Raw genomic sequence first — 12649 nt, forward strand, 5'->3', positions numbered from 1 at the left:
AATAGAACACCTGATGGTGCAACCTGTGGGGAAGATGTTTAGGTGTGTCCTGAGATGGACATCCTTCGGGTGCATTCTAAGATGAAAAGCTTGGAGGTGTATCCTAAGCTGAAGGACAGGCTGGTAAAGCCAGAAACAAATGATTCAGATGTGCAACCTGCAATGCCAATTCAGAATCCAGGAGAGTGACCTAAGATGGAAACCAGGAATGCACGAAGGTGAGGTCTAAGCTGAAACAGTCGCAGCTAAAAGGCAGAGTGTGGAAGTGCCTCCTAAGATAGAAAACCTGATGGTTCAGCCTAAGGGAAAGATGTTTAGGTGTGTCCTATGATGGACAGCCTTCGGGTGCATTCTAAGATGAAAAGCTTGGAGGTGTACCCTAAGCTGAAGGACAGGCTGGTAAAGCCAGAAACAAATGATTCAGATGTGCAACCTGCAATGCCAATTCAGAATCCAGGAGAGTGACCTAAGATGGAAACCAGGAATGCACGAAGGTGAGGTCTAAGCTGAAACAGTCGCAGCTACAACTGAAGACACACATCAGACATGCAATCTAGGATGCATTACCAAAGAGGTGTGGCTTGGAATGAAAAAGACAACAATTAACAATCCAGGGGAGTAATGAAGATTGAAAAAACATAGGTGTAGTCTGACTAGGAATACATGTAGGTGATGTGGTGTTATTGGAGGTGTCTATGCAGTGTAAGCTGCACAATTAAAGCGCCAGAATCCAAAGTCAGTGCAATCTGACAGGGGACATGGAGGTGAACCTTTGAAGAAGAAAGTGGCAATGCACTCCAAATCGGAGACAGACGTTGGAACCTAAGATGGAGAACCTAGAGGCAAATCAGAAACTGAAAAGAACGAGAAGATAGATGGAACAATGCCTCGTGACAAACTCCCAAATGAATATTTTGGCAACATACTAAACCAATTTTGCAGTCTATATTCCAGATCAGCTTTAAATGTTTTGGTCTCTACTGCCATCTGATGTTCACATTCGGAATATTCGCGGCAAAAGTATAAACCCCTCCAGACGGCCCATTACCGCAAAGCTAGACAACAGTCTGTAGTTTGTTGGAACATATTGGCCGCAGTTTATTGAGGGATTATTTACAGCATGTCAGCCCTTCTTTTATGAGGGCCATAAATCCATCATACGAGTTGTTGTAAACAGCAATACATTAATTATACCTTTGATACATTTGTGTCATGATTGCTTTCTTTAACAATTTTCTCAGTAGGCGATAATTATCTATTCCATGCTGTTTGCTCTTTGTTTTCAATCACTCTCCCGTGTTGTCCGTCATTTTTCGCTCGGAGGGTACTCGTATTTTTGTTTAGGCTTAGCTCGCTACCTTGTTTTGGTCCTTGTGTCCCGCTCTCCAGTGGACCCGGGCTGCGAGTGCCGTGTTACCGAGTACCTCCCCTGACTGTCTTACCCTGCTGTGAGGCATCCCAAGGTAAGTAGCCTTGCCACCCCGTTGCGCTGGGTGTGGCCTTTGTAGTTCTTTTCTCCTTTCTTTCCGCCTTTCTGTGTCTTGTAGCTGTTCTCGTCCGACAACCAGCCTGCGACGCTCTGGGTGTCTGCTGATTTGTTGGTGTGGGTGGGTGGGTGTTTCCTCCCCTAGGCTGCCCGGTCACCTGTGTTAACCACGGTGCTGGGCAGCCCCTCTTTAAGAGAATTTGCTGTGCCCCGGGGGCGACCCCCCCCCTCCTTGCCTGGGTTCAAAAAAATGCGCCTCTTTCTATTGGCTGCTGTTTCTTGTATTCCCCCCCTCCCTTCCGCTTCTGCCCGACGTTGCCCCTACGATGGGGCCGGAAGGGTGGGGGGGGGTTGCTGCCAAAAAGGGGGGGGGGGGTGCTTCCGCCCTCCCCGAAACCTATGTTTACTGCGCCCGAAGATTTCGGCGCAATGCTTTTGCTCGGGGCCGCGGTGGGGTTTCCGCTCCGGCAACCTGAGCTCTCGTTGGTCGCGGGCCTTCACCCCAAACCCCTCCAGACGGCCCATTACCGCAAAGATAGACAACAGTCTGTAGTTTGTTGGAACATATTGGCCGCAGTTTATTGAGGGATTATTTACAGTATGTCAGCCCTTCTTTTATGAGGGCCATAAATCCATCATACGAGTTGTTGTAAACAGCAATACATTAATTATACCTTTGATACATTTGAGTCATGATTGCTTTCTTTAACAATTTTCTCAGTAGGCGATAATTATCTATTCCATGCTGTTTACTCTTTGTTTTCAATCACTCTCCCGTGTTGTCCGTCATTTTTCGCTCGGAGGGTACTCGTATTTTTGTTTAGGCTTAGCTCGCTACCTTGTTTTGGTCCTTGTGTCCCGCTCTCCAGTGGACCCGGGCTGCGAGTGCCGTGTTACCGAGTACCTCCCCTGACTGTCTTACCCTGCTGTGAGGCATCCCAAGGTAAGTAGCCTTGCCACCCCGTTGTGCTGGGTGTGGCCTTTGTAGTTCTTTTCTCCTTTCTTTCCGCCATGCCGCACTTTGGGTTACCGCTCAAGGGCGGCTCCCCCTTTGTATGCGTTAGTTGCAACCGGCGAGCCGCAGAGCTGCCCACAGGTTGTGCCAAAACACTTCTGTCCCCTCCGTGGATAGGTGCACCCTGTCTGCTGCAAAGTACTCTGGTTTTTGCAGGCTGATTAGCCCGTGTCTGACACTCTCCCAGCCGTTTTGGATGCAATATTTTTTGGCCGCGACATTCAATTTCTTCCGTGATCTATCCAGGGCGCCAGTTGATATGGCCCCCCTCCATTGCTGTCTGGGGATGATTTCTGACCAAATCAATGCGGTCCCTCCCAAGCGTCTGGCTGCTGCTGTGAGGTTTGCCCTCATGGTTTCCATCAGTCCTTTCCTCCCCAGTTGGGCCAGCTCGTTCCCCCCCCAGGTGGATTACCAGTACATCTGGCGCGTGGTGCTGCGAGTCCAAGAGTTCATTGATTCTGTTCATGAAGTGCTCCCACCTCATGCCTGGGAAACCGAACCATTTTATGTTTGTCCGCCTTGGGCGTTGCCTGCCTGCGCTGGCCGCTGATTCCCACCAAGTTTTAGTTCTGTGAATGAAGGAGTGACCGACCACCCATGCCGTTCTGTGTGCACCTGTGGGTGGAAAGGGAGATTGTGGGGTGACTGCTTGCTGGGGTATTTAGGGGTAGCTACCTCCTTGTTGTTCCCTAATGTATCTTTTGTAGGCATTGGAGCGCCATCTACCGACTGCCTTGATGCCTGATTCTGACATGCCGTGGCGGGCCGCTGTGGTGGCCGCCCCTATCCGGAATGAGTGGGTGCCAAAATTATTGGCGTGGAGCCCCGCCCTGGCCAGTGCCCTTCTGAGTATTGATTTGAACTGGAATAGGCTCAAGCACTCTCCATTTTCGTGCGATAGGAGTGAGCCTTGCGTTCCAGGGGTGAGCTGCCACTATGCATATTTCAGGTGGGAGGATTTTGTTGCCAAACACTGCTGCAGTTGCACTCGTAGATTGTGAAAAAATAGTGAAAAAAACAAAATAAAAATAAATAAGACTGCAGGCCTTTTCCATTTATGCACCCAGGATCTGGAACACCATCCCTGTATCCATCAGGACCGTCGCAAAACTGCTCCAAATTAGGAAAGAGTTGAAGTTCCACCTGTTTAGGTAAAGGTACATCACAGTGCATTAACCGTCCACAACCCAGCTCCCTCTCCTCTCACTCGCTGTCTTTAAGCTCGTCTTTGGCCATGTACAGCGTTCTGCTGCCTATCGGCTTGGTACAGGCTATAGCTAATCAATGTGAGGGAGCTGAGAAGCTATATACATGGGCTGATTCAGCTTCCCAGTGCATTATAAGGAATCAAGAGAGTCAACCAAATGAGAACTCCCTAAATTCACCCAGGGAATAGAGTTTCTTTATGTAAAATAACTGCTGCCTATCATCAAATCACCAAAAACTCCACTAACTCCCCGTTTAAAACGAGGTTCTCTGTATGGGTTATAACTCTCTTACAAACTGTGGCTCCTCGTAGCTTAAGAAAAAAGTGTTACATCAGCCTAGCTGCAATCTTCATCCTTCCCTTTCAGCCCATGACCACTGCTCAGATTTATCGCACTCGTACTGCTGGAATGCTTTTCCTATGTCTCTATGTCAAATGTCGACTGCTCAAGCCTTAAAAACAGGCTGAAGACATGGCTATTTCAGCTACAACACGCTGCTTACCCCACTGGCTTTTCTGAGTTTCCATCCCTCGTACCAGGAAGCACTTTTTCTAGGGAACAACCTATGCTTTAGAACAGTGGTTCCCAGCCTTTTGATTTCTGTGGACCTCCACTTTAACATTAATGGAACCCAGGGACCCTCACTGAATCATCATGGGAATCCGGGGACCCCTACCTGAGTCATTACTGGAAGCTGGGGACCTAATTTGTCAATATTTGTTAATATTTTTTAATTTTCTAGGCTCTCGCGGACCCCCTGAGAAGGCTTCGTGGACCACAGGTTGGGAACCACTGCTTTAGAACATAGATACCAGACACCGGTGACCATGTTTTATGCACAACACTATAAACCTATGCAAATTTGATTTATAGAGACTTCTGCCATGGACATCACTTAGGGGGTCGAAGTTGCGACCCTGGCTTGCCCATTGCGACCCCTGGCACTGTCTCTGCGACTCCTAGCCTCAGAGGTGGCAAAATGAGTGCCAGGAACACGGGCAGCTCGTCCTCATGGATGTCAACTGGAGCTCCACTGTGTTTTCCCTCAACTTTTTTAATACACTATCAGTGAATAATAATGTTTCATTATTCACTGTTAGAGTATAAAAAGGGATAACAACTACCTCAAATATGGCTTTCCCTGACAGCAAAGGTGAGTTAAAAAAGTGCTTTTAAATGTATGTGGTGTGCGTGCTTGCGGGTGTGTGTTCATTTGAGAGAGAGTATTTGTGTAAGCGTAAATGTGTGTATATGTAAGCAGATGTATGTGAATAAAATTGAAGGTCAAGGGGCATGTGATGTCACTTCCGCTACCCTTGGCATTTTGGTGAATTGACGTTCATGACCTCTGCCATGTAGGGTGCGCTCAAAGACTACAAACAACTGTCCTGTGGTGTTCTATATCTCTGGTTCCATCAATACCGTACGACTACCCTTTTGGTAACCAGTGTCTGTAAGAAACATTGCCCTGGCAACTGTAGATGCCTAACAAAGACAGACCAAGCAATCCACTGACTAATGTGGAAATCCGAGATGACTCAGTGAAAAGGATGAATGTGCCCTTATAACTGCATTATCTCCAGGGTTCCAGGGTCCATTAACAGACAATGCTTGCAACTCACGCGCCCTCCATGCTGATGGCATTACTACAATCAAAGCTGCCTTTAAAGAAATATACATCTTGTTGTACCTACATGTATGGTCAGAAGTGGACTCGTAAGTTAGTCACACACATTAAGCCTCAATAAAACCTACAAAGCCGGAAACCTGAATAAAAAGCCGGGACAGTATTTTGGTCAGCGGCGTTTTTTATATAGCCCAAACTTGGGCTTTGCAGAGGTTTGCACGAGCACCAGAAAATATTACACATTTATTTTTGTATATGCATGATCTTCCCTAAATCACATGATGTTAAGGTGACGCCAAGATTCGAAGCCGGTTCCAGGGCTGGACTGGGACAGAAAAGGGCACAGTCACCAAAATAAAAATGGCCGTTATTAGCATTTGAACTTCTGCAGACACGCTATAGAGGTGCTTGTCATGGTAGGGAAGCCTGCATGCACGTGTGCTTGCTCCAGGTCATGTTTGTGGTAATGTCACAGAATCCAACAGTAACAAAAATCGGCCCAGCAGACCGTAAACAGGCCACAAGCAGCCAAAAACCCATTCCACACACTACCCTTCAGATCAGCCCTTCTCGCGCTGTCACATTGCCACAGAAGGCAGTCGACAGCTTCTGGCCGGAAGAGCACTAGACGAACTCTGAGGGAGGCGTATATTTGTCTGACTGAGCACACCTAGTGAACACGGAGAAATATTAGAAATATCACACAACAAATGTGACGCCCTATTGCTTTGTACCACAAACAAATTCATTTTTTCAAGTAAACTGTTTACTTTAAACTTCATAACAGTGGTCTTCAAACGTTTTTTTTTTTTTTTTTTAAATCACCGGGCCACCCCCTCCGAAGTTTTCACAGTTATACTATTTAATTGTCAATGTTTCAATATGTCTATACTTATTTAAACGTTGCAGTTAAGTTTTGTAACTGTTTTAAAAATGCAATCAAATACATGATTACCAAACATACCATTCTGGTCAGGCAGCCTAACTGATGCGTAAAAGTATCCACAGTGTGATTATTAGAAGTGGGGGTTTTGAAGAGTATTTGAGGTCCCTTCCCTTTGGACAATTACTCCTAGTTTGGATATGAATGACACAACATATTAGCCCATTACACACCGCTTTAATGCTGCTCATTTTTTTCAGCGTAAAACAAAGCCATAATGCTTCTTTTGACCAGAACCTGGCGCTGCCCCTGGGATGACTTGATCCCCTCCTAGGAAAGTCCACCCCCCAGATCTAAAGACCCCTGCTTTATAGCCTCCCTCATAGTTTCAATAACAATTTTTTTCATTTACTGCCCTGTGACAAGGTCAAGCGACTCGATTCTAAGATCTGAGGAGCCACGCTGCCAGGATGACTCTGTGTTTGGATGAACAATATTATAAGAAGTCCTGGCCACCTGATCTGGCATTGAAAGCATCTCTGTGAATGTGCAGGCCAACATTTGCAGGAACCATGATCAAAGTTTGTGAGCATCGTATTATCTGAACTACTCTGCCAATCACTAGCAGGAAGGAAAAAATGCTTACAAAAATATCCCTAACATGTCACTTGAGAGACGATTGGCCGAAAATTCCTTGTTTGAGAAATCACGTAAACTTGACATTTTGCATTCTTCTGTAACTCTTCTGTAACTTACAGATGGGTGTATGGTATACCCTATACTCTTGTCTTCCATTATATGCAGAATCCATAACCATTCATATTATTATTCAAGATGGCAGCTCCACCTGTGTCGTATCATTTTTATCAGCTGGATGGGCCTATGACTCAACCGTACTTATTTTGGAACTGTTCCTAAAACTACTCTTCAGTGGCTTAGTTGGCTACTTCTGGGCAGACCCAAAACGTTCATGCAACAGACACATACATGACCATGGGCATGGTACCAGAAACATGCAAGAGGCCAACATCCTTATCAAAGCTTTGAAATCTTAGGGTGATCCTGCTTGAAGTGGATAGTTTCATGAGATGAAGTATATATTTTTTTAATTTCATTGAGGCATCAGGACAAAGCTGGAAGTTCCCCCTGAAGCTGTGAAATATGGAGTGTGTAAGAGCGTAGGAGTCATCACTGTGGTTCGTACAGGTAGATGGGAATATGTTTGCTTTGCAGATGGGTGGCAACAGAGGCCTAAATAACCTTGGTGCAAACTTGGCACTGAAACCTAGAATCATGAATTGCTTCTGATTTATTTCTGTCACTAGTCTGAATGAATCTTTCAGCTATAAAACATTAGGCGTGAGAAACTGAACGACGAACAGGTGAAGGATTTGGAGATGGAGAGAAGGGTAGAGTCGAAATGGATGCTGCCGATGCTCTCACTAAAATCCTTGTCACTCCCGGCAGGAATGTTCTGTCCCCGAGTCTTGTGGGTAAACTGGAACCTCCCTCAATTGAAGAGTACCACGACCTTCAGCATTAGAAGGGGTGGTGGGAGTCCTTCCTGGTAGGAGGTTTTCCCTGCCAAGACTGTGCCCTAGTAAGATCTTCCAAGTGGCTGCTACTGCTCTTCAGTGCAGGTAGACCTCAGACTCGGGTGGCATGACTCTTTGCCCCTGCTTGTACTGAAGCCTACAAGAAATCCAACGCTGCTCCTAGGCCACCAGTGCCTTATCGGTGTCCATTTCTGTGCTGGGTTACTGAAGTCCCTCATTTATTTCTACATTGACAGTGTGTTGCTGCTGAAGCACAAAGTACGGTAAGGTCCCACACCTCGGGTTTGAATATGTTTAAGTTGTGAGTGTCAAAGGATGGTGGTGGCATGGACAGTCACATCTACAGTCGCTTTAGCGGTCTGGTGCACACTATATTCCTTTCTTGAAGTATGCCATAGCAACAGTCACTCTGATGGACAAGCTGCTTGCTGGATGCCCTTCCAGGATAATCACTTGTGTCTCTTGGATTTTAGCATCAGGAAGAAAGTCCATCTGGGCACAGATGCTCTCCCCCACACCCCTCTGGTATTCCACACACATTTATGTCTTTTTTTCTATGATCACAAGGCAATGACAAAATTAACTGTAACACCCTAGGAAGCCAATCTCCTACTTACTTGCTGAAGTTGTAGGGGCCACTAAATTTGTATTAAGTGATCTTATGAAATAATCGGGCATGGAGCATTCTTCAATGTGAACTGAAATTCGCACCGCAGCTATTAACTTTTTCCCTGCCAAGGCATCCATGTCTGAATCAGAAATATATATACATATTCATTCCCACAGGATTTTGTAATAAAAAATTGATAAGGTTGACAATGCTGCTGGTGGATTTTGGAATTCATTTGAAAAACTTTTATGTATTCTATGACCAAATGTATATTTATGATTTATGGCACCTGCGAGTTACACCTGCAAGCTCTGTTGTCAACTACTGGAGGCTTTCAGGGTTAAATGCCCGTGTATATGGAATTTTCAGTCACACTGTTGAAATATATGTTTTTGAAACCATGAACATGTATTTCAGGCGCCTGTAACTCCCTGAAATTCCTCTTGGCCAATGACCGCGCTGCATACAACTAATTCAACAGAGAGTATGGGGACTGGGCGATTGGTATCGAAATGAAGCCTGTTTTGAGGTCACCTGCTTTGTCGGTCAAGAAATGTTTCACCGTTGTCCAGTGTCGAGGGCATCTGACACTCATGTGGGAAAGATTTGTGCAATGATTATGCAAAAATTATTCTGGTTGTCTTAGATCATTAGGACCAATTTCCTTTTTTTATCCTCATGCTTTGATGTAGGAGTCTTCTGCATTGTTCACTGAGCATGCGCACACACTCAACACACACGTTTGATGTCAGCTCAAGGTTCTGGTGTACACATAACAGTAGTTCAGTTAACACAAGAGGGGCCAGTACCCCACCTTCACTCGCAAAGATAAAAAAAAAAGTCTGATCAGAGAATAAAAAATAAAAAAAACACAGCATGCTGCTTCCACTGCCTTACGTGCTACACTCAGGACAGGGACGGTAGTCCTGTGCCCACTAAAAGGGCACGCTTGCTGCACTCCTCCAGGTCATAGGACAAGTTATAAGCCTAGGCCTCTGTGCACAAGCTAGATAGGCATGACTCCAGGCCCAAAATATAAGCCATTTTATCAGATTCCCATGCAGAAAGGCACTCAGACCAGGGGAATGTGCTTTTATGCAATGCAAGGGACAACAACAGCTTCAGGAAAAACTACAACCATCAGAGAACCTTTCAAAAGTAAAAAAAAAACCTTACAGACTCGAAAAGTAATCCAGAGTGCCAAAGGCAAAGTGTATGCACAGGAGCGACAGGACTGCGATTGGCTGCCAAACCAAAACTGCAAGATGGGTCTGTGCAAAAAATGTGCGTGCCTGTGTAGGTGCGTGACAGCGTCAGGTGGTCTATGCCTGTGTGCATGTCATTCAGCGTGTATTACTACGCAAGCGTGTGGTTCCCTCTGTAAACCATGTGACTCACAGGCTGTGGGTACACATTTCAAGATCAGGATGAAAAGCAGGAATTTGAGACTCACCATTCCTGCTGCTATGTCCCTCGCAAAGCTGACTCGCTGCTTCCAGGGGTAGTGCGCGTCCTGCGGAGACAGCATCAATGTTAGAGTGCATTTTATTCTCAGACGTTCCACAAAGTACAGTGTTAAAGTCTAAGAAACTTGATATCTGCTGCTTACCATGCTTTTAATAATCCCTCGCAGTGTCCCACCCTTGATGTACTCTGTGATGAAATTTAGCCGTTTGTCCTTATACAGTACCCCTATGAACTTCAGAACATTGGGGTGCTCCAAACATCGCATTACCTTCACCTGAAAATCCAAAGGAGCACAATGTTATTTCTGAGCATCCCTTACCAGCTCCCCCAGGCTGCACATTTCATAGGGATTTGTGATGAAACTGAGTTGATGGAACTTCTGTGGATGGCCGAGCCTGCCCATTTACCCCAAAGAACACCACTTCTGTTTTTATAGCCCATAGACACAGACTCAATTTCACCTTCTAAAAGAGACGAGCTGCAGCCCCATCTATAAACCAACACAGTAAGCCTTAAAGTACGAACCATATGTAGACTGTGGGTCATACTACGAGGTTCCTGAATTACTTCATGTTAAGTCTGTCCCCCACTCTCACCCTCCCAGAGTTATTGATAACACTGGCGGGTGAAGTGCGAATGTGGTTACGGAATTACTAGGGAGCACAAGTGGAACAGGAGGGTTCCTTGAGAAATTATGAATTATTAAAGAATGGGCAATTCCGGTTTCTAGTCCCAGGTAATTCCGTATTTCACCCTAGTCTGGTGTGAAATGTTCCAGATCTGGAGTAAATCTATCAACCTTGTAATTTCAATGTAGCCAGTAACTTACAGTCTCTTGGAATTACCAATGTCCTCATAATGAGGCCCTAGATATGGAAGTCCTTTAATCATTGTCCACAGGACACCCAGTCAGGGGCATCCTTCAATCATTGAACATGTGTATACCCCAAATTGTCCTCCTGAAACCAGGTTTATATGTAAACCAACCAAGAACATCGTTCAACCAGCAGCCTTATGTATGCCAACCTGGATATCCTTCACTAAGTACCGATATGCAGGCCCAACTGGGGCTTCATTCAACCACAGGACATATGAAGATGGACCAGTAATATCCTTCTTCAGGGGTCATATGTGAGACCAAGTACGGATATCCTTATATCGTAAGCCATAAATGGACTGTCCAGAAACATCCTTCAATCTGGCTCCATGGCTATACCAACCGCGGGGAAGGGGAGCAGTATGCAGTCCTCCATTATAGAGCTCTTTAAATGGACATCCTTCAACCAGGCCCAATGTGCAGAACAACCAAGCACGTCTTTACCCATTGTGTATGTGTACATTAACCACAACATCCTTTAATCTGGCACCTTAGATAGATCAACCATGGGTGTTATTAAAACAGAATCCATGTGTAGACCGACCAGAGACAATCTTCAATTGGCCCATTTACCCATAATTGGGCTGCACACTTTACGTATGTACAACATACGTACGTAAAGACCAACCAGGAACATCCTTCAGGAAGAGACTACAAAGGCCAACCAAGAACGTCCGTCAATCAAGGTCCTGGATAGACCAACCCACGGATATCCTCAAGTAAGGCCAAAATGCAGACCATCTAAAACATCCTTCAATAAGGTGAGCGGTAAAGACCATTCAGAGACCTAATTCAACCAGGGAAAATGCGTAGAACAACCAAGAACATCTTAAGGAATACCTTGTGTGTACATGAGCCAGCAACGTTCATTTATCAGCGACCACAAAATACACCAAAAAGGAGATATATGTAGACCAACCAAGGAGATCCGTAAATTAGGTCATATATGTGTATACAGTTAGTTCATCTTTTAACCAGGGGACTATTATGGACCAGCAGGGTTATACACCAACTGACAACCATGTGTAAACCAATCAGGGCAATTTGTCATCTAAGGCTTATGTGAAAAGTCAATAAGCTCATTCTCAGAGGTATATTTAGACCCACAAATTTGAAATGTTGTGAGTCTTTAGACCCACAATAACAAATTAACAACAATGCCAGACCTAGACCGTTCATGGTTCCCTGCATACTTATTTCACAGATCATCTAATCACTCTTTCTAAATACCATTGCTCTCTGTAAGTGTGCCACTGGCCTCTGCAAATTAATTTATTGTTGTCTTCACCACCTCTGCTAGAGGATTGGTCCATGCCTTCTCTATCTTTCCTATGAAACAAACTGGGTCCTTTTTACGAGGTGAATACTATCTCCCACACTTACGCCTCACATTGTGACTTCTAGTCCTTGGAAAACTATTCTGCTGAAAAATACTTGACTTCTGTACTTTCCTACAACTTCTACCAAAGTAAGTGAGAATGTATACATACAAAGGCCTCCTATGATGGAGACTCTTTATGACCAAGCAGAACAGGGCAAAAGGTGGGGACCCCAGGTTAAAACTTCTGTCTGACTAATGAACATATAATGGATTTTCAGTTGTCAATTGGCTTATGTCGAAATCCATCCCAACCAGCTCTTCCTTTAAACACTTCATATGTCTGGAGTCAACAGTACCATTTTATATTAGAACATTGGAATGTTCGGAGCTCCATTGGAGACAAGGGTGTGTTCCAGGCTTTTACTCGCTGGTAAAAGCCCAGGCGTCAACATTCCAATGTTCTTTGTTCACAGTAATAGCTGTGAACAAAGGCCTCACAGAGCCAGAGGGGATTTCAATCCCCTCGGGCTGCCTTAGGACTTTGTTTTATTTATTAGAACATTCTGCCCTCTAGTGGCCGAATGTTCTAATAGCCT

At 45.1% G+C, this 12649-nt stretch overlaps 1 protein-coding gene across 4 annotated transcripts in view; it reads right to left on the bottom strand.

The window, feature by feature from the left end:
* The window catches only part of LIMK1 (LIM domain kinase 1), a 171330-nt gene that overhangs the window by 15911 nt on the left and 142770 nt on the right, over positions 1-12649 (bottom strand). For all 4 annotated transcript variants that reach the window (XM_069226794.1, XM_069226792.1, XM_069226793.1 and 1 more), the window contains 2 exons: positions 9998-10129; positions 9842-9901 (listed from right to left, as the gene is read on the bottom strand). In XM_069226794.1, the coding sequence (XP_069082895.1) occupies positions 9842-9901; positions 9998-10129 (192 nt within the window). The remainder of the gene's footprint in view (positions 1-9841; positions 9902-9997; positions 10130-12649) is intronic.

This window comes from Pleurodeles waltl, chromosome 3_2 (assembly GCF_031143425.1).
Source record: "Pleurodeles waltl isolate 20211129_DDA chromosome 3_2, aPleWal1.hap1.20221129, whole genome shotgun sequence".
Taxonomy (NCBI): Eukaryota; Metazoa; Chordata; class Amphibia; order Caudata; family Salamandridae; genus Pleurodeles; species Pleurodeles waltl.